The following is a 22,296-nucleotide window of genomic DNA, read 5'->3' as shown; positions in this document are numbered from 1 at the left end:
TTCACGTGACTAATGGCAGGATGATAAATAAAAGGGCGACAGCTCAAATATCCAGTTGTAAAAATATGTCCTGGAACAAAACTAAAATAGTGTATATAACTTAACTGAAACAGAAAGAAGTAGAGCGACTGAAGAAGTTAGTCGGCGATAGAAAGTCCAGGTAAGAAATTCTGTTGGGTAAGAATGATTTCGTGACACAAATTTCTTACGTAAGCTTTAAAATTTGAGAAGCGGGTTTATAGTTTTCCTTGTTTTTCGCAATTTTAAAACATTTTACTATTTCTTGGTAGAAACCTACTTCACTATGGCTCAGTGCATTGAAGGGAAGCGAAAAATGACATGGAGAACACGAATTTCCTACGGTGTCGGTCACATTTTAAACGATTTGTGTGCATCTATGTGGTTCACCTATCTTCTCGTCTACCTACACAGAATAGTCGAGTTTTCTAACGTGGCATCCGGCACCTTACTACTGATCGGACAGGTTGCCGATGCTCTCGCCACTCCGTTTGTTGGAGTGGAGTCAGATAAAACCGGCGACTGCAAATATGGCCGAAGAAAAGTCTGGCATCTTGTTGGCGTTTTGTGCGTGGCTTGTTCGTTTCCATTCATTTTCAATCTCTGCATTGGTTGCGAGAATGCATCAACTTGGGCTCTTTTTATGTATTATGTGCCCTTTATTGTGATATTCCAGTTTGGCTGGGCATCTACGCAAATCTCTCATTTAAGCTTGATTCCAGAACTGACAGATGAAGAAAGCGAGAAAGTCACTTTGAATGCAATTAGGTGAGCTGATCAATGTTTACTAACATCAGGAATTGTATATAATCCTTGTCTTGTCAGTTAAGTTACTAATAACACTATCAAGGTACACTTTTGGTAGGGAGGAAGGGCTGGGGGGGGGGGGGGGGGAGTGGGTTTTGCTAAAAGCAGGCCTTAGATGGCCCGAGGCCAACCTCAAAACCCACAACCCTGTGGCCCACGGAGTGTCTACATTAACCGAAGACTGAAGACCGAAGACCGAAGACTGAAGACTGAAGATCGAAGACCGAAGACCGAAGTTTTACCTGCCTCAAACTACAAAATGAAGACCCTCGCTAAAACGCTTTATTTGACGTTAAAACATTGAAATCAATGGGTTTTCGTTTTGTAGTTTTGCCCGCCTCAAACTTCAAACGAAGACCCTCGCTAAAACGCTTTATTTGACGCTAAAACATTGAAATCAATGGGGTCTTCGTTTTGTAGTTTTGCCTGTCTCAAACTACAAAAGGAAGACCCTCGCTAAAACGCTTTATTTGACGCTAAAACATTGAAATCCGTGGGGTCTTTGTTTTGTAGCTTTACCCTCCTCAAACTACAAAAGGAAGACCCTCGCTAAAACCCCTTGTTTGACGCTAAAACATTGAAATCGATGGGGTTTTTATTTTGTAGTAATATGCTCGATGTAACAAGCCTTTATACTAATATGCTGTAGGAGGAAGGAATCCAAACAGTATACAGAGCATACATTCTTTCTATAATGACCAACCTCCTATCCCCACGCGGTTCTTGGAAAAAGCGCCTACAAACGCACGGAACTGCCATGGGAACAAAAATGGCAGACTGAAGACAATTTTTTTATGGGCAAAGTTGAACCAGAACTCCTTCAAACCGCTCGTTTGGAAATGATATATCAACGATATCTTCTCCCTCTGGGATATCAGCAGAGAGGAGTTAAAACAGTTCATTGAACAAGCCAACAATCACCACCCTACCATCAAATTCACGGCTGAAATTTCTGAAACAGAAACTACATTCCTGAGGACACTGTGGTTTATAAAGGCGACAGATTCGTTACCGAATCAGTGCTCGATGTACGCACTCGCTACAAAGCTACTGAGACATTCCAGTACACACATTTCTCCTTGTGTCACCCACCAGGAGTAAAAAGAGGTTCATTAAAGGATAGGCCCTCAGACTTCTCCGGTCAAACTCAACAAAAGAACATTTGAAGAAAGAATCAAACATTTCGAATCGCAACTTATCGAGAGGTGCTATCCACATCTAGTGCAGAAAACTCTCTCAGAAGTGAATTTTGAATAGAAAACAGGCCCTTTAAATGGATAACTGGCATTTAATAGAACGACAACCATTGCTCAGAGAAATTTACAAAGAACCCCCTCTAATTTCATACAAAAGAGGTAGCCAAGTTCTCTCAAAGATATACTCGTGAGAGCAAAACTCTAAAAGCGGCTAAAAGCACGCACGTATGTGAGAGTCGTGCAGGCCTGTCACTATTTATAAAACGAAGACCCCATCGATTTCATTGTTTTAGTGTCAAATAAAACGTTTTCGGGGAGGATCTTTGTTTTGTAGTTTGAGGCGGTCAAAAATACAAAACAAAGACCCCATTGATTTCAATGTTCTAGCAGGGGTCTTCGTTTTGTAGTTTGAGGAGGGTAAAACTACAAAACGAAGACCCCATTGATTTCAATGTTTTAGCATCAAATAAAGCGTTGTAGCGAGGATCTTCGTTTTGTAGTTCGAGGTGGGTAAAACTACAAAACAAAGACCCCACTGACTTCAATGTTTTAGTGTCAAATAAAGCGTTTTAGCGAGGGTCTTCATTTTGTAGTTTGAGGCGGGTAAAACTACAAAACAAAGACCCCATTGATTTCAATGTTAGCGTCAAATAAAGCGTTGTAAGCAAGGGTGACTTCGTTTTGTAGTTCGAGGTGGGTAAAACTACAAAACTAAGACCCCACTGATTTCAATGTTTTAGTGTCAAATAAAGCGTTTTAGTGAGGGTCTTTATTTTGTAGTTTGAGGCGGGTAAAACTACAAAACGAAGACTCTATTGATTTCAATGTTAGCGTCAAATATAGCATTTTAGCGAGGGTCTTCGTTTTGTAGTTTCAGGCGGGTAAAACTTCGGTCTTCAGTCTTAGGTCTTCGGTCTTTGGTCTTCGGTTTGTAGACACCCGTCTACACTAAGTTCAAGTTCACAGCCTGGGAGCCTGCAGCCCAGTCCAATTGGACCACGGTCTGGTCTATATATTTTTTGGTCTGTGGTTAATTAAAAGTGCATGCTTAGATGTGCGTCAATGTGTGACTGTAGTTGACTGTGGTCTAAATACTTGTAAGCAATTCATTAAATAACATCATTTTGGTTTACTGAATGCATGATTTTTAAAAAGGTCTTGCAGTGACTGTATCAAGTTTTGCTTCGGCAAATTTAAGGCCACATTGCTGGAGCCCTCAAAGGCTAAACCCAAACCAAAAAAAGTCAAAAAGCCCACAACGTATCCACACATTGGCAATAAACATTAATTTGCAAAAACTACTTAATATAATAAACTGAGTTTTTTTGCATACGTTTTTTCTCGGAAACGAAGAGCAATCCAACGGAAAAAAATACAGGGCAATGTTTGTTAACTAAAACGAAGCCCACATGCAAAAATTGAGACAAATCCGAAAAAAAAAACAGCCCAACATTCGACATAAGGCGGTTATGCATCCAGCCCTTCAATTGATACTAGACAAGAGATACATGAGATAATTCATTTTGCAATAACTGTCAAAATCTCGCATGGTGATTTGGCTCGTAGCTATTGTATATAAGAGTACAGACAATAAAAAAATGACATCAGATATAATGTAAGCACTTTCTCAATGGAAAATAAAACCAATTCCGCCCATACTTTTGCCATGTTCTTGTAAAATCAAATCAATGGCAGTTTTCTATGGTCATACTCTTATAGACCTTCAAATGACACCATAAAATGTTCAAAATTGGCAGTAAAACCACTTGCCTGGGACTTGTGGTTGCGCTTGAGTTTTGAACATTTTATTCTGTAGGCCAATCTGTGATATCAACATAATTATGTATTTAATACAAAATTATTCCTACCAATGTACATGTAAAGAGGATCAAATGTGTTTTCCTGAGCAAAATGCAACTGATACAAGGATTGCAGAGGATTGAAATGATAATGTATACCACAGTCACATACCGATGCACATCTGAGCAATGCGCTTTTATTAATACAGGCAGTACCATTAAATTATGACCAAATCTTTGGACTGTGGGCTGTGGACTGGGCTGCGGGCTGGTGGGCCATGCACTGTGACATGGGTCACAGGTTGCTGGACCAAAAAAAGTGGGCTGCCAGGTCTCTGGTCTGCTTTGTTGGCTGCACATGCAGCTGATGGTCTTACCTTTTGCTTAAATTCATGCTGGTTAACTAAAGATGTGTTTTTACACTTGTTAAATTCTTGAAAAAATTATGACTGAAATGGCTGAAAATAGCATTTTCTGAGCATCTTGTTTTCAAAAATATCTGGTTCGAGGGGGGGGGGGGGGAGGTGTGGGGTGGGGTGGAAAATGTACCCAGACTCCCGTAGTGTTATTATGTAATGTTTAAAAATCGAGCAGGAGTGTTTTATTGGGATTTAAAACCAGGAGGCGCAGCCGAGTGGTTTTAGACCTGATAAAACACCTGTGAGTTTTTTGAACGGCTTCAAAAACATTCCTGGAAAAGCGTGTGTCATTACTGACAGTTCATAACAATTATGCTTTTGTGAACATTGGAAATCAGAATACGAGAAAAACACCGCATACTAAGGAGGGGTGTTTTATCAGCTGATAAAGCACTGCATACTAATAACCTGAGTGTTTTATCAGCTGATACTAATAAGGAAGGGGTCTATTGACATAAAGTCACTGCACATGATGTATTATCGACCATTTGATAGTTTTTGAAGTTGTTTGAAAAAAAAAGTATTTTTCTTGCAGTGGTAATAAAATAATAATAATTATTATTTTATAAGCACTACAAGAAAAAAACTTTTATTGAGCATTAATTTTCTCTGTCCCTGCAGGTATGCTTGTACAGTCTCATCCAACATTTTTGTGTTCCTGGTAACTTGGATTTTTATAAGTACAGTAGGCAAAGGAACAGAACAACTCAATCCTTCTGACTCAACAGCTTTCATGGTCAGTCAACTATTTGATCAAGTTTACTTAACTTACTAATTAGCTACCAATAAATCAGGGTCCGAAATTAACTTTCTGAAGCATCAGTGTCAAGTGGCGACTAAAAATATGAAATATTGATGTTTTGAGCAAAACATGTCATCGCCAGAGATGGCAATATTTTGATTAATTTTAATAATAATAATTAAAATAAATAATTATTGTAATAACCCTATGTACGTCGTGTGAGCTCGCTTGTAGAATTACCATTTCAAAAAAGGTGGTGACTGGTTCCAAAAATTCTTAGCATAAGAAAACCCTAAAAATGCTCATGAAAACACACAGAAAAATTCTAAAACTTCAAACCTACCAACACAATGTTGTTTGTACAGAGATCTATGGATTTCACAGGGGGAAAAAATGCTCTGTATGTGCCTATTGGCCTATAATTTGTTGTAAAATGTCAGTCTCCATCTTTTTCTGTACAGTGGATTGAAAATATTAACGATACGTACTGATCTGATAAACCCACCCCCAAGTACCAATTTCCTATTTCAAATTAAATTCTTAATAATTGAGAATTTAATTTGAAATAGGAAATCAAGTAATATGGTTTAAAAGATTGTAATATTTCTTTTCAGTATGTTGTATTTATTGTGGTGGGAACTGGTGTGCTCTTCATGCTGATTTTCCATGTTGGATTGAAAGAACCCCCAAGAAGTTGTACACATGCTCTTGCAAAAGTAGGAAGCAAGAGAAATGCCAGCAACTGGATCCACTGGTTTAAAGAGGTCCAGTTCTATCAGGTTTGTATCAAGACATAATCTGGGTTTTACTTACACTGTCTTAAGTCTAATGGACTAAATTGTCAAACCATGGTACATGTGTAAGCTATATGTACATTATGAAAGAAATGTGATGGTATATTTCCAGCCTGGTGAATGAATGAGAATGATGATTATTCCAGAAAGTGACGCAGGCATACTCGGTAAAAAGAAATCCAAGTGCTCCTATCAGGAGTCGAACCTAAGACCTTCCGATTACTAGTTCGGATGCTCTACCACTGAGCTACAGGAGACTGGTGGGACCTAAGGCCATTAAACTAGGTTCATGGGACAAACATCCTGCATACTGCTAGGATTTGAATGTCAAACGTGTGGTATATGAAAGAAATGTGATGGTATATTTCCAGCCTGGTGAATGAATGAGAATGATGATTATTCCAGAAAGTGACGTAGGCATACTCGGAAAAAAGAAATCCGAGTGCTCCTATCAGGAGTCGAACCTAAGACCTTCCGATTACTAGTTCGGATGCTCTAACACTGAGCTACAGGGGACTGGTGGGAGCTAAGGCCATTAAACTAGGTTCATGGGACAAACATCCTGCATACTGCTAGGATTTGAATGTCAAACGTGTGGTATATGAAAGAAATGTGATGGTATATTTCCAGCCTGGTGAATGAATGAGAATGATGATTATTCCAGAAAGTGACGTAGGCATACTCCGAAAAAAGAAATCCGAGTGCTCCTATCAGGAGTCGAACCTAAGACCTTCCGATTACTAGTTCGGATGCTCTACCACTGCTCTACATTATGTACATTACGCAAAGCTAAGCTCAGTTGCAATGTGTTTTCAATTATTTATTTCTCATATACTAAACATTCAAATTGGTAATTTTGGCTTGTTAAATGTGCAGTAGACCATTTCCTGAAAGAAAAAGGGGGGAGAGTTTTCCCCCCAGTAAGGTCAACCCTGACTGACGTTGTTGTATGGTTCTAATCAATTTAATTAATAATGGTTTGGCTGCTTGGGGCCAAGCTGTCAAATCCCATCTACAAAAACTCCTTGTGCTACAAAACCCCTCCCTCGGTTGATGTATTTCTCTGAACCCAGAGCGCATGCGGTGCCTTTATTTACGTCCTCAAAAATCCTCCCTTTAAATAAGTGATACGTTGAAACAGTTTCCGCAATAATGTTCGACGTCTCATGTTTAAGGTGGCTGAACACAGTTTTTTAGTGTACAGGTGTTAGAAGACGTTATTTGGAAACTATGTATTTCTGGATGCCCAAAATTGGTATGGTGTAAGACTAACTAAGAAAGAATGTATTTTCGTACGTCTTGTTGAGCTAAATACCATTTCCATGGCAACGCAGCAAACAATTAAATGTCCATAAATAGTAGGTTTCCTTTATTTTTAGAAAATGTACTCATTAGATTTTTTCCATTTTTTGTATCCAGAAGAACTCACAAAACACTGACACAGTTGCGCTATTTTCATGTAATTTTAACAGAGAGAACTCCTGTAAATATTGATTTTGCTTTTTAATGTTTTGGGAAGATACCCTCAGTTAGATTTAGGCTTCTCTTTGTAGGCGAGTTACGCTTTTAGGGAACTTTTTTCATGCCAAATTTCACGAAATTCTAATGAGCGGTTCCTTAGAAAACAGTTCATTTCCACGAAAACAACCAGTCGCAATGTTTTGGTCAAATGGGCATGCGTGGCTTTAATTGGGTTTCATGGCCAAGATGAAAAGCATGCAAAAGGTCTTGGTGAATGGCTTTTTAGCTCGGAAAGAAAAGAAAAAGAGTCCGGAAACGAGAAACTTAACCTTATTATCAATTTCATGTGAAATTGAGGGATCACTTTATCGACCGCCGTATTTGCGAACCACAACCCTAGCGCGCGCCTAATAGCATCACTAGCAGAATCTGTAAAGCGTGCGCAAACTGTGTTCGGCCACCTTAACTGTTCCCACTAACATTAGTAATCTCTTCATTAAAGCTAATGAAAAGCATAATCATGAGACCAGGTTCACTTCCTCCGACAATTTTTATATTAACCTGTCAAGACTGAAATATCAAAACCAAGGTTCTTTTGCTAGGTTCATAGCAGCTTTGGAATTCCATTTGCAATGAACTTCGTCAACTCCCCAAGAGAATTTTCAAAAAACTTTCTCTTTATTAGAGGCCGAGGACGATTATGATGAATCGCCCATACTGCTTAAAAAATAGCAAACTATCAGACGGACACACAGTTTAATTTATAAAGTATACTGAAAATCTTATTTAGTTTATAGTTTCGCAGCCAAATTTACTTGTTACAAGTGGTTGATTTTGTGAATGCTATTTATTTACATTTGTACATATTATTTATTTACGTAATTTATCACTGACTGTCGTACCCCTTATCTCCGCAATTTATCACTGACTGCTGTACCCCTTATCTGCGCCCGCCTCGACTAGCACCTGCTATTTGCGGGTGGAAATGGACCTTATGTAAATGACACTTACTGTTGTTAATAATTATAATAGTGTAATAATTATTGTTTATTGTCTGCAGGTTGCTGCTCTTTACATGTGTACTCGTCTTATTGTAAATATTACACAAGTTTATATTCCAATGTACACTCTGGAAACATTGTCTCTTAGCAAGGTTTGTACTATTAATAACTAAATTATTTAGGCCAATCAACTGTTGATATTATTTTTAATTACAAGTTTTCCAAGAGAGAGTTGTTTAACTTGCCAGGCAACCACTGGGCAACAGGTAACTTAAGCTTGGCAAAAAAAATGCTGATGTTCCTTACATACTAACGTACTAGGCTTTCAAACTTCCCATAATTAAGTGGACACCTTTGGTTCTACACTCAAGATGAAAAGGACTGGGCCTGGAGCAGAAAGGGGGCATTGGATTGCAATTTTTCAGAATTCAAAACATTTGGCCCCAAGGCACCATTTCCCTTGACAGAAAGGCAGGCCCAGACCAATGTTTGCCCACTGAAATCTTGATACATGTTTGTTCTCGAAAGTATGATTTGGATTGAAAACTAGGAAATTTCTAGTAGCATTCTAGCTATCACATGGCCAAAGAACCTACATGTAACTAAAATATTATTATCTGTTGTTTTTGTGTGTTCTAGGACACCATTGCCAAGATACCCCTTGTTGTCTACATAAGTGGTTTTACGTCAACATTCCTTTCCAAACCATTGAACAATTGCTGTGGAAGGAAGGTACTTGAATGTATATTTATTTACTAAGTTTCTTTATATTATACATGCACAATTTAGAACCCTCAGCTTCATGTGGGAAGCGGGAACGTGCACACTTGGCGAATGCCACTGAATTTAATCGCCGATATCTGATGTCGCAATCGCTGCACCGGGAAGACCTGGCAATTTTCTCTGATCATGGCGATTGGCGTATAAAATCGCCAAGTGTGTCCACAGGGGGCCCACACAAACTGTGTGACCGTTTGTATTTTGAATTTATAGAGGAAATGTATGGGAATGTCAAAAATCTTTGTATTATCGTATTAGATTGCGATAAATATGCTCATTTAACATCAAAATAAACGTATTTTAACCTTAAATGTTGTGTGTTGTCGTTCTTGAGGTTGAAGACGGCGATTTTAGCGATTTGAAGGGTTTGGCGTTGGACGTTCACTCGAGTGTTATAGTAGAGAGACAAGGGAGGAAAGATCCCAGTTGGACCGGTCCAGCGCCGAGCCGAAATTCATGAACAAATCATCATCGCACGGGTTCCAAACCACGCACCTTTCATCTCGTACCATTTGATATGAAATCCATCCAAAACTTTTATAGGTAGACCTAAAATGAAAACGAAAAATTCAGCAATCCAAGCTCGATGGATGCGTAGCTGGACTTTCGTGCGCCGACTGAAAACTGTCACGCTTTTTGTTCCTCGCTGATCGGATGATTTCAAAGGGCATTGATTTCAAACAGCGTGACAGTTTGCTGTTTGCTCGTCGCTGATTGGATGATTTTAAAGGGCATAGATTTCAAACAGCGTGACAGTTTTCAGTCGGCACACGAAAGTCCAGCTACGCATCCATCGAGCTTGGATTGCTGAATTTTTCGTTTTCATTTTAGGTCTACCTATAAAAGTTTTGGATGGATTTCATATCAAATGGTACAAGATGAAAGGTGGGACTTTCAACTTACCTGGTGCGTGGTTTGGAACCCATGCGATGATGATTTGTTCATGAATTTCGGCTCGGCGCTGGACCGTTCCGACTGGGAGCTTTCCTCCCTTGTCTCTCTACTATAACACTCAAGTGAACGTCCAACGCCGAACCTTCAAATCGCTAAAGTCGCTGTCTTCAACCTCGGGAACGACAACACACACGTAGTTACTAAAACAAGGAATGACCTAAAATGACATAAAATGATCTAAAATGATATTATTATTTTAATTTTATAACAAAGACTAGTGTGCAGCACAACGGAAGACTTCTTGTAGTTGTATACTTTTCGTTTATTTCTGACGCGTTCCGTCTCTATCGGAGACTTCTTCAGGGAAATTCCCGATAATTACTGTACCACAACCACGGCTTTGATTGATGCAAAGTGTCTAGTTTCTCCCCAGCAACATGGTTTTGATTGGTGCGAAGTTCCAAGTTTCGCTCAGCAATGTGGTTTTGATTGGTACGAAGTGCCTAGTTTTTCCCCAGCAACGTGGTTTTGATTGGTCGAGGCGAAGTTCTATGTTTCGCCCAGCAACGAGGTTTTGATTGATGCAGCTATTTTATATGGAACTGATGCAGAGTTATCTTTTATTCATGGGCTACCCTTGACTTGACTTGCGTGCGTGTTTATTTAAGGAGATTGATGCCCAGATATGCCTTTACATTGTTTACAAAGCATTTTATCAGTGTTTACACAAGAATTTAGCCTTGTCGTGTGGCTTTTAATGTGCGACCGGAAAACGAACCCGAAAAAATTGGTCAGTGCCGATATTTTTCGGTCTTTCGGACCGACCAAAAAAAAAAAAAATTCGCTCTAGTGCGGTTTGTTTACGCAACTTTGTCATCGAATCGGCTTACATGCAACCATGATTCGGTGCTGCAGTTCACAGCAGCTTTCTGGTATCAGCCTTTACTTTGGTAAGCACTCACTTCTGTAATTCTGTAATTTTATCTTGGTTTCACTTCATTTAGATCATTTAAGAATATTTCAGATTTATTTCAGATCATTTTAGGTCATTTTAGGTCATTTTAAATTATTTTGGTCATTTTAGATCATTTTAGGTCATTCCTTGTTTTAGTAACTACGCAACACACAACATTTAAGGTTAAAATATGTTTATTTTGATGTTAAATGAGAATATTTATCGCAGTCTAGTATGATAATACGAAGATTTTCAACGTTCCCATACATTTCCTCTATAAATTCAAAATACAAACTGTCACACAGTTTGTGTGGGCTCCCTGCGATTTGTTGCCGGCTTAAGTGGCCTGCAGGGCTGGCGCATATAAGCAACTAGGAGTATTATTGCTACTACCCTCACTAATCCCCCACCCCTGGATGGGATCCTAGTCCATTGCAGGGTCACCCCCAGCAGTATGTCATTGGCAGTGTGTGACAGTCTTTGTTACCCATTTTTACACCTGAGTGAAGAGAGAAAATGTGGAGCAAAGTTTCTTGTCTAAGAAAACAACACAACAGTGAAAAGACTACCCTAGTCTTGAACCACCAACCCTTACCACTCGACTGCATGGACTCCGTTTAAAATTTCCACCAACACTTTCTACACCCTCTTGGAGCACTTGGTTGTAAGTCTTTAGCCTAATTTTTTCACACATGGATCTTTCTAGACGAAATTTCACTGTGTGACCAGAAACTCAAGTGAAAGCTTCTCATTAGAGCACTACAAAATAATTTTAACAGTAATTATTATTATAATTATTTTTGTATTAATGAAGGTCAAGATTTAATGTTGACTTTGGGCAATTTTGGAATTAGTGGATTAATGGGAGTCTATTGTGATTTGGAAATTGAATTCTTCATAAGTCTGTAGTTAGCTAATAATAAATGTATTATTATTATGGTCCTAAAAATGGGCTGCTTGTATTTGGTTGAATATATTTTTAAAATGTTAATAAATGTGCCTCTTTATTTTTATTTTAAGGGTACTTTTTTCCTAGGCCTTATCCTGATTGCAGGGACAAGGTATGCCTGAGTGTACGAAAGCACTTCATTAATTTGTTGTATTTCTAACAATTTAAGTGTTTTTTGCTAGTCTTGTTGTAAGTGGCTTTTTGCCTTAAAATCCAAATTGCTCCACATAAGGATGATTTAATTATATTGTTGTTAGAAACTTAGATCTGTATGTTTGTGTAAAAAAACATAATTTTATTCTATTTCTGGATAATTTCTCTACAGTGTATGGATGTGGTTTCTTGGGAAACACGAACTCCCGGCTACATATGGTGCTGCTGTTTTGCTGGGTATTGGTGGTTCCACTCTTCTAGTTACAGCCTTGACGATGTTGGCAGATCTGATTGGACAAAATGTGGTAAGTTGGTTTAATTTACTTGTCATGTGGCTTAAATGTAGTTTTAAAGTGCTACTGTGATCAAATTTTCACCTCTTGAATTTTAAGTTTTATCACACAGAATTCTAGGAAAGATTGAAAACGCCTTTTACCATTTCTTAATATCTGCATTGGTTCCGCAGATATTTAACTCTGAAAAATGTGTAAAATATGTAAATGAGAGGACTGATGAGTGTCTCCTTGAAATGCTCGGCCCACCTTGCTCTCTGCTCTTCCTCTGTCGCGATGGCATTCCCGTTCTTGTCTTTCACAGGACGACTTGGGTTGCTGTTCTTTCCAGAGAGTGTCCTGGTGATCTCGTACAGTCGCTTCATGTTGCGCTGATATGCTGCAGTCTCTGCCTCTTCAGTGAGCTCCTCTATGAACTTTCTCTTGTCGCTCCTTGCGCTGCGCTTCACCTCCTTGTTTGTCTCCCAGTATCGCCTCTGCAGTTCTTGTTTCTCTGCTTGATCCTGCGTCTGGTTGATCAGGTCTTTCAGTTTCTTCCTCTCTGTGATGATGGCCCAGGTGTCTGTTGTCAGCCACTCCTTGTGTTGCCTTGTTTTCTTCCCCAGGACTGTCGTGCATGTTGCCTTCCAGGTCTCTCGGAGGCTGCTCCATTGCTCTTCTATTGTCTCTTCTTGTAGGTTTGTAAGTACACTGAACTTGTTTCTCAGTTCTATCTTGAACTCCTCTGTCTTTGCCTTTTCCTTCAGAGTGCGGACGTTGAACTTGAAGGCCGGTCTTCCTGCCTGATCTCTGTAGGCTTTCAGCTTTACTCTCACAACTGCTACAACCAGGTGATGGTCTGATGCTGCATCTGCGCCGCGCTTCACTCTCACGTCGTGTAGACTCCGTCTCCACTTTCGCCCGATGGTGATGTGGTCAATCTGGTTCTCTGTTCTGCCATCTGGGGAAATCCACGTGGTCTTGTGGATGGTCTTGTGTGGAAATAGAGTTCCTCCAATGACCAGGTCGTTGAAGGTGCAGAACTCGGTGAATATCTCTCCGTTCTCGTTTTGCTCTCCTGTGCCGTGTCTTCCCATAGTCAGCTCTCTGTCTGTGTTGTCCGTGCCTACTTTGGAGTTCAGGTCTCCCATCAGGATCTTCATGTCTCTTTTTGGTGCTCTGTCTATGACTGCTTGGATCTGGTCGTAAAACTCTTCTTTCTCCTCCATGTCTGCCGTGTTGGTGGGGGCATAACACTGGAAGATGGTGACTTTTCTGCCTTTTGAGTTGAATCTTGCTGTGAGGATCCTTGGTGACACAGGTTCCCAGGACAGAAGTGCTTGCGTTGCCTCAGGTGTCATCAGCAGCGCTATTCCGTACATGTGTGGTTGTCCTTCTTCTTGCCCCGAGTAGATGATGGTGTCTCCACTCGTAAGTCGTGTTCTTCCACTTCCATTCCACCGTGTCTCACACAGGCCTAGGATTTTCAGGTTGTATATTATTCATAATATTTGATTAAAATTCGGTTAATATTATGACGTCATCACTTGGCTAATTTGCATATTTTAAAAACTTGAATATCTCTGGAACAAAAAGAGATATTTAACAATTATTCCACGAGCGCGCGTTGGATATGAGATGATAGATAGCCAACGAGGCACGTAGCACCGAGTTGGCTATAATCATCTCATATCCAACAAGCGCAAGTGGAATAATTGTTTTATTAAAAACAATTGAGACATATCGCTAGATCTTACTGATTTTGCTGTGCAAGAACAACCAGCAGACAATTTAATGGTCGCCATATCTCGGCCATGGTATAATGGCTCATATACCATAGCCGCTAAGCCAATCAAATCCCTCGAATTGCATTATACAATGACCCAGTTTTTAATAATTGAAAATAGTAAACAGCATTCTTCATCTCGTGCAGACTTCTTGTTTATGTTTTAAAATGGCTTAGATTTGAAAGACGCGAATTTCGTCATAGTAGTACTTTAAAAGTTCATTTTATGGATGAAGGCTTACGAGGGAGGTCTTGAACTGACTGGGAATGTTGTAGCGAGTAACAGAAATCGTACCCAGAGTAGACAAAAATGTGTAACTTGTGATGAAAATCTGTTTAATCAGTTCTTTGAGAAAGGTGCAGACCGCCATAAGCTTGTGTTTTTTTTTTGTATTCATTTCTAATTTGAATGCTTATTGTTATGTACTTATGTATTGTTTTTTACTTCAGGAAACTGGTGCTTTTGTCTATGGTGCTATGAGTTTTACTGATAAGTTATCCAATGGGATCGCAGTGCAGCTGATTCAGATATTTCATCCATGCAATTCAAGTGGAAAGTAAGTATAATTTTCTGTTGTCATCTTTTCTCTGTTGATCTTGAGAACTGAATTTTCGCATTTTAGTGAGCAGCAGGTTACTTAAGGTAGAGGGTTGTAAACCTCAGTGTAGCTCTGGAATAAGGGGAGTACTGGAATGTTCATTGTCATGGAAACCTGCTGTGATCTGCTTGATCCTCAGCAGAAAGCATGGAGCAGTTGCAACACTCGGGCTTGGTTTCTGCAGAAAAAAATAATCAGATTGACGAAATGGATATGAGTCAGAAACTTTGTCCATTTCCCAGAAAAATTGCAATCGATTGCTGATACGGTCTTGTGGGAAGCCTACAAGAAACACAGACTTTTGACAGAAACAGTTTTGAAGACAAAACTGCAAAATGTGGGACAAAGCAGCCAAAAGAAACAAAGAGAGATGAATTCAAGTGAACTTGTTTGAATCATTTTCTCTTTAGTTGTATCATTACTGTCTCATCCACCAGCATTTTAAAAACACTTAACATTCATACCAAGGGATGTCTTTCTCGTCCTGTTTGATTGGGCAAATAATTTGTTTGCACAGCTGTATGAATTTGAAATATTTCCTGCTTGAACAGGAAATATCAGCCTGGTTGTCCATCAATTGCATCGTGCACTGGTAAATTTCCTCTGGACGTGCTGTTTGTTACATGTACTTGTAATAACTTGTAATTTCATTTCATCATGGTGGTATGAATTGAGCATATTAGTGGGGTGGGGTGGGAGGATCTGTTCAATCCTGGACCCCCCCCCCCCTTCCCCCTCCTTTCCATCCCCTCTCTTTGTACTTTTTCCATCATGACGATGCAATGCAGTGTTGCACAATTCATTGCCCATTGTTTCCCACGTTCCAGCCTTTCTATTCCTGTCTTCCTGCCTTGTTACATTACAAGGAGTTACTTGTTTTCTTGGCTGCCTTTCGGTATCTTTGATACGGCAAGGCCACCTCGACATTACAGTACAATGTGCAACAATTTGTGTGATCAGTAATTGCACGACAAAATCATATTGATTACTACACTCCGCAATTCCCCTTCAGGCTTGATACCGAGGGCTTTTAAGTATATATATGAAGTGAATAACAAAATGATTACGAAATAACTGAATGAGGTAACATATTATTTTAGAACGAATAAACATATCAACCAATAATGAAATATCTGGGTACATAATATAAATTTGAAGCACATAAATGAATTAGTTAAATTGTATAAAGGAATTAGTTAAATTGTATATTAAATTGTGTAAAGTGAAAGTACTTGCAGTTGCGATAAATGGGATAAACAAAATTAAACGGAGTCATCCACTGACGTTAAATCAGGTACCAGCATACATAACCACTGAAAGCTAGTTTTGTTAACTTTAAGCGCACTAACAACTTTTATATCCTTCCGGCTTTTGGTCCACTGGTACCTTTGGAGAATTCTGATATGCAGCTATATTTGTTAGCTTCCTTTTATAAACTGCCTGGAATGGCCGGAATCCAGATGCCCCTTAAGAAAATATGGTAACGAATAGAAACACTTACAGAATTTCGATTTGGGGGTTTTTCCATCATAACCATTATCGTTACTGCGTCAACTCCAGTCCTAGCACCACAGCATTTTTTCATCTTGGATGCAAAGGCTTTTTACTTGAAACCAAGGGCGACAGTGATCGAACTACAACATGTGGTTTTCAGTCCTCCCTCCTTCTCCGTTCACTTCCACGTAAACAAGAATAATCTTTGACTCCTTGGGAAGACGACTCAAGGTCAACACCCTGGCCAGTTGTGAGAAGAAACAAAGTTATCATCAACAGCTTCAGTGCTGATCAACCATCCGCGTTTGTTCCTGTGGCCTGTTGTTTGTTTGTTTGTTTGTTCGTTTAACTTGCCTTTATCTGTTTCGTATCAAGTCAATGTCAAGCTGCTAGTGCAAACAGTCGCCTTGTTAGAGTGAGAATGCTTGTCAAAGGACAAGTAAACTTGCCTCACCAGGAAATGTTACCTTCAATAGCTTTCGGTTCAGGGGTGTTCTGTCTATGACTGGAGCCCTTGGACAATACCCCCCTTGTTTTCAAATGTATTGATGGCATTCGAAAACAATCGCCTTAATCAATAATGCAATTGATAGAAATCCATGTTATCGAAATGATATTTTGGATTATCGATTGTTCATCGATTGGCCAGTACCAATCGTTTTCGATTTTCTATACGTCGTTGGAGATAGATTGATTGATTGATGGATCGATTGCTAATAATCGATTTTCATCAATTCGTCTCTCCTTCAACCTTGTCGTAAGAGTTAGAAACCGCGTCAGTGGCTTCTACAAACAATTGTTATTAAAAACGCGCACTTGTTTCCTGAGTATAGTAAAGAAATAGACAGTTTACAGACCAGATAGGCAGAGGTCATTTAACTCAAGTGGGATACCAAGTTATTGTATTGTGATGATGTTATTGACGCTACTTTGCTTGCTCTCTGCCTCTAACTTGTGACTCATGTCCAATCACCAATCACTGCTGACTAACTGGCGCAGATGTGTATTAGTTAATTCATGTTGCATTTTCCCGTTTTATCCGCTGTTGGGGTTCAAGGCATGGAGGATTACACGATTCCTGGAGTGGAAACTCTACAGCTCTACCCACTGGACATGCACATGGTGCAGTGCACCCTCACATGTACGAGTTTGTCAGAAAAGTTTATTTTGGTAGTTTTCGCTGTCATGACGGAATTACTTTGTGAGGTTTTCCGTCAATCCGTGTTCGGGGGGAGGGGGGGATAGCCTGCGAGCAAGCTCTCTTAGGGGTGGGGGGCGGGAGGGGGAGGGGGAATATGTGACCAACCCAGAGGGCGTCTGTGAAGGAGGCTTGTCATGATTTGGCTTTGCTTCAATTTGAACGTTGCGTTTCTACCATGGTAAATTTAATTCGACTTGCATGTTCCTCTGTCGCTTTGTTAGACTAAAAGATGCAGCATCGTTCTAATGCATCAGTCAATTCCAGCTGTGCCTCCCCCCCCCCCCCCCTCCCGGGCCGACCCCCGAGAATTAGGATATTTTGAAAATAAGCTGACAATGCCCCACAGCCGGGACAAAACGTTGTTCAAATGCCCCGGGGCAGGAGCTCAAAAATGTTTTGTTTTCTTCCTTTCGCGACTTACTTGCAATAAAATCTAAGGTAATTCAGGCCAAATGTAGTCCCAGCTAGGTCTTGTTTCCCGTGTTTAGTGCCAAACAGGTCATTCTGCAGCTCTAGCATCCCATTTACGTCCTATCTAGACGCATTCTAGAAGAACCTTTCTGAATTTGCCAATGAATTGGTCATTAGAAGAAGCGAAAATTTTATCAGGTAAAAAAAGTGAAATGGTCAGATGCTCCGGGGTAATTTGGTGGAAGGCTGATGCCCGACCCCCCGGATGGACAGTGCGGGAAAATGCCCCACTATTGCCCGGAGGGGATGGGCACAGCTGGAATTGACTGATGCACAAACGTCAAACTTCTGCTATGTTGGATCAAATACGATCTGCAAGAACGCATGCAATTTACAATGTCTGAAGCAGGCGACATTTTTTTGCCGAACGTAATTGTATTGCATTCTATATGATAGACATTCGACGTTTAAACTCTCACCCGACTCTGGTTGTCCGGCCAAATCGTAAGCTTTGATTGGTAAAGTAGTTTTCTAACGAAATAAACCAAAATTGACGTAACCACATCTCACCAATCGCGAGTCAAATAACGCAGATGGTGAACCAATCAGAAGTCGAAGCCAAAACACGAAGCTGGTACCTAACACGGTAAACGCGCATGCGCGACATAAAGCCATGTCTGGCTTTAAATTTACTTCTGGCTTCGGGTTTAATGAACAAAAACAACAGCGTGCATGCTTTGACTACTAAGGGTTTATTGCACAATAATTTAAGCGGTATTAAATCTCGATAAACGAAATGAGAGCAATGGAACTGGTTCTTAGTGAAGTGAGAAGAGCACCTTTCTTTCTCTGTATTGTTTGGGATTTTTGTCCTGGTCAGTATGATCTTCGCCTGTTTGTCTGTTCATTGTAGCATCTCGATTTTACGCACAGACATAAAAAGTCGAACAACTCGTAGGCTGAAGAGTACTGAAACCCTTCCATAACCATAGAGGTGCAAATTACGGAATTAGCGTATGCAGTGAAGGCCTCGGCTAAATACGCATTCGACTGCAGCAAGAACTATTTAATTAGCTAATTTATTCCCTTTTACTTCTGTTGATCTTTTCAGAGTCTGTTGTCCGGATTGTGATTTGTATTACAGAGAAGTGATGGTCTTTGTTACTGCAGGGGCGACCATTATTTCGCTACTGGTTCTTCTGACGATGTTAAAGACAAAAATCGGTGAATTTAAAGGTAAAATCACTGTTACCCTGCGTTATTCCTAGTTTCCTTCGTAGCCGTTTTTAGTGTCGTCACGCAACGTAGGAGGGAGGAGCGTTGCGGGACGACACTAAAAGCGGCTTCATTTATTATTTTTCATTCTTTGCTTGGAGGGACCCTGTCGCCCAGAATTTTCGCATGAGTGTATTGTCCTCAGCTCAACCCACATATGGCACCAAGTCCGAGAATCGAACCCGTGTCACTTTGGTGGGAGGCGAGTGTTCTTACCACTGTGTCTTTCCTGTGTATTTGTAACAAGACTACATTCTGGACGCAGTTAAAAGGGGGTTGTCTGTGTGTCATAGCCTGGAAATCCTGGTATAACATCAAGATAAATTAAGCTTATTCTTACAGTGCGGAAGGTAACTCTTAGTGAACGGAAAGTTCGTAGGTGATGAGTGTCACTTGAAAATGTATATCTGATTGGATTGATATTAAAATAAATATCAAAAAGTGTCACTAATGGTCAAAAAACCATCTGTTAACCATAAATGACACTTTTTGATGTTTATTTTAATATCAATCCAGGGTAATTCAGAAGGTTATTTTCTCCCTTTTTGGTTTTGCTTTGCTACACTGTGTGATTGGTTAAAGAGAGCGCGCCACTTTTTAAACCCTTGGCGCTTGGCGCTATTTATTGTGTTACTATTTAAGGAGGCTGGCGACAGTTTTTCTGGCTTCAGAGTGGATCTTTTCAAATTAAAATTGTCCACAGAAGGCACGCTTCGATTCCCTGCACTACTTTTACAACCTATGATCAAATTTTAGTTTTTCTTTGGTTTCCAAGTGATAGCTGTTACCATAGCAACGGTAACGCAAAGTCCTTTATTTTAAGCAGCGTCGGCTATCTCGAAATCTAGTCAGACAGTCAGACACTTTCCAACGAAACTAACATGAACTAGTCAAGCTAGACAACTTGTGGGCGAACTTAGAAAAGAATCTGTAAGAGCGTTTTCTGTTAGAGCACCTTCTCTCTTCCGCCCAGTTTTGTTTTATCATAGCAAAACAATCTAAACGTACTTTAAGCCTCTTTGGTGGTTTCGGATATAAAGATATTTGCGTCGTAAAAACGGTAAACTAAAGCACAGAACCGTGACGCTGGTAATTTGTATAACGTGGAGATATTTCAAAATGCCCTTATTACAAAGTTCTATTTTAAATTGTAAAGGAAGTTAAAATTGACGTTTGAAAACGGTTTAGGTTCAAGAAACTTTTCGGGTGTTAGTCGAGAAGGTTGAAACTCAAAAATTGTAAAAAGTTTTACTTTGACTATACGACTGGCAGCAAATGGATGAAATAGTTAACAATAATGGTCAATTACTTTTAAAACGGGAAAAATTAGAGTCAACAGAAAAGTTCTGTTTATTTATTTAATTATTTATTTATTCATTTATTTATTTATTGCAGATGGTGGAGAAGTAGACGGGAACGTTCAAGATGCGCTTCTTGGTAATTCATCATCGGTCAGTACAAGCGTGTCGAAGCCTGTTGGATCTCCCAGGACCCCGTGTCTAATGTATGAGCCAACGACTCCGCCTAAATACGGCTCAGTGCACAGCCTGCCCGCTGATTTACCATGTTCGATACAAGAGGACTTTTCAAACGATGAGAACTCTGATAGAAAATGCGAGCGGTGACACAGTGAACAATGTGTTAACTGAAGACCCACTCCGCCGTGGAGAAGTGGACGCTTTTTAAGGCCAAACGACGTAATTTCCACGAATTTTCAGAATTCTCGATTTATTTCCAGTAATTCCTCTTTGCTGTCACCGGACCTTCAACCCGTCCATAAAAAAAGGCTTGTCTGTAATACCGTGATGCCAGCAAGATACAAGAAAAATAGCATTTTGCGTAAGCGAAAACGTCAGCGGGGTCTTTGCCGTTTTTTGTGCGGAATATTGAGAGTATTTTCCATATTTGGATGAGATTGAATATATTTAAGGAGCGGGATGGAAGGGGGAGAACTCTTTCGCCCGCTTTCAAAATACAATTGAAATGATGGCACATTATTTAGAGCTATACAGCGCATTTATTAGCATTTTACTTTATGATAGACGAGAAATTGTAAGTAAGAGCGTCATGCAGGGCAAACTGAAAGTGTTCAACGCTTTTTCATATTCAAGCCGTCGAAACCGAAGTCGCGTCAAGAAAATTCGAAGGAACATCAGTCGTATACTGCATGCTGAGCGAATTTTCAACTTTGTAATGTCAGTTTCGTGAAAAGTTGTCGCGGTGGTCGCGGCCAATCGCGAAGCGCGTTTTTAATCTTTCCTAGCGTGCCTTTGCTTAATCTACGTGAAGACCTTGCCGTGTGCAATTGATTATCGCGTAGGTCGCTTTGTGACTACATGTGAAATGTGGGTCACTGCAAAAAGAGCCAGTCTGTATGCAGAATTGTTTTTACATCAGAAGCTGCTGAGTGGCACAATTTTTCTGGTAATGTTTTCTAACATTTTGTATGGAATCTTGTTCCTTGTTACAGAGCTTTTTTGATAGAAGTCAATTAATTTTTAAAACTGCGCGGGAAATTGCGCGAAAATTTTAAATATCTGCTGGTAAAATATAAAATGAAATTAAAATTATGAAAAAATTGTTATCAGAGGGACGACTGTAGCTTTATGAACAATGGGCGATTGTTACATTGTAAATTTAATGGAAGTGATATGGGCTTTAATAAAACAATAATAAAAAAGCGAAAGAAAACGATATGCTTTGACTTTTATCTTCTTCTAGCATAAGTCTCTCAATTCCGAAAAAAAGAAAATGGCCGACATATCACACAACCTCCCAAGAAGAGAAGGATGTATTATTCAGTGACTGACAGGCGCACTCGGAAAAAGGATAACCAGTGCCCCTATCAGGAGTCGAACCTAAGACCTTCCGATTTCTAGTTTGGGAAGTTACACGTTTCATCCTCAACCTACGTCGACTTAATAAAACTACCATGGAAGAAGGAGTTCAGTTGCACAGTTGGGTGTCTTGAGCTAAAGTCAAGCTAAAACGTTTTACGCATGGTTGGGATTTTTGTCAAATAGAACAGGAGGGATGAAAGAATCGAATTTCGCGACAGCATCCTTTCATTGAGCTGCGCATTCCCTAGAATGACTTCCCGAACGGCAAACTGGAGCACTTGAGCTCGGAAAACGAAGGAAAGCAAGTTACACAACGGAAACACTGTGAAACGTAGGCAGCCCACTTACTGGGAACAACCGATGACACTGCTCACCTCTATGCGGTCTGTTTTTAACTCTAGTCGACTTATTCCAGGAAATTTTCTTGACAGCTTCTACTTCGAGCTAGCG

General features: G+C 39.9%; 2 protein-coding genes across 3 annotated transcripts; one reads left to right on the top strand and one right to left on the bottom strand.

Moving 5' to 3' along the window:
- Positions 1–21,700, top strand: LOC146459990 (major facilitator superfamily domain-containing protein 12-like). Of its 2 annotated transcripts, XM_085088622.1 has the most exons (12): positions 1–160; positions 291–786; positions 4,861–4,975; positions 5,596–5,760; positions 8,297–8,389; positions 8,877–8,969; positions 11,887–11,927; positions 12,141–12,273; positions 14,477–14,583; positions 17,177–17,260; positions 18,843–18,967; positions 20,402–21,700. In XM_085088622.1, exons 2-12 carry the CDS (start codon positions 305–307, stop codon positions 20,629–20,631), a joined length of 1,668 nt encoding a protein of 555 aa, XP_084944748.1. In that variant the 5' UTR covers positions 1–160; positions 291–304; the 3' UTR covers positions 20,632–21,700. The 2 variants fall into 2 exon arrangements, with proteins under 2 accessions (XP_084944748.1, XP_084944749.1); XM_085088623.1 differs by lacking the exon at positions 17,177–17,260.
- Positions 12,411–13,730, bottom strand: LOC146459991 (uncharacterized). The gene has a single exon (XM_085088748.1). It carries the CDS (start codon positions 13,620–13,622, stop codon positions 12,411–12,413), a length of 1,212 nt encoding a protein of 403 aa, XP_084944874.1. The 5' UTR covers positions 13,623–13,730.
- Positions 21,701–22,296: the final 596 nt, after the last annotated feature.

The sequence above is a fragment of the Pavona decussata genome, unplaced genomic scaffold (assembly GCF_977016875.1).
Source record: "Pavona decussata unplaced genomic scaffold, jaPavDecu1.1 SCAFFOLD_215, whole genome shotgun sequence".
Classification (NCBI taxonomy): Eukaryota; Metazoa; Cnidaria; class Anthozoa; order Scleractinia; family Agariciidae; genus Pavona; species Pavona decussata.
Note: the sequence above shows the minus strand (reverse complement) of the source record. Positions and strands in the feature narration are given on the sequence as shown.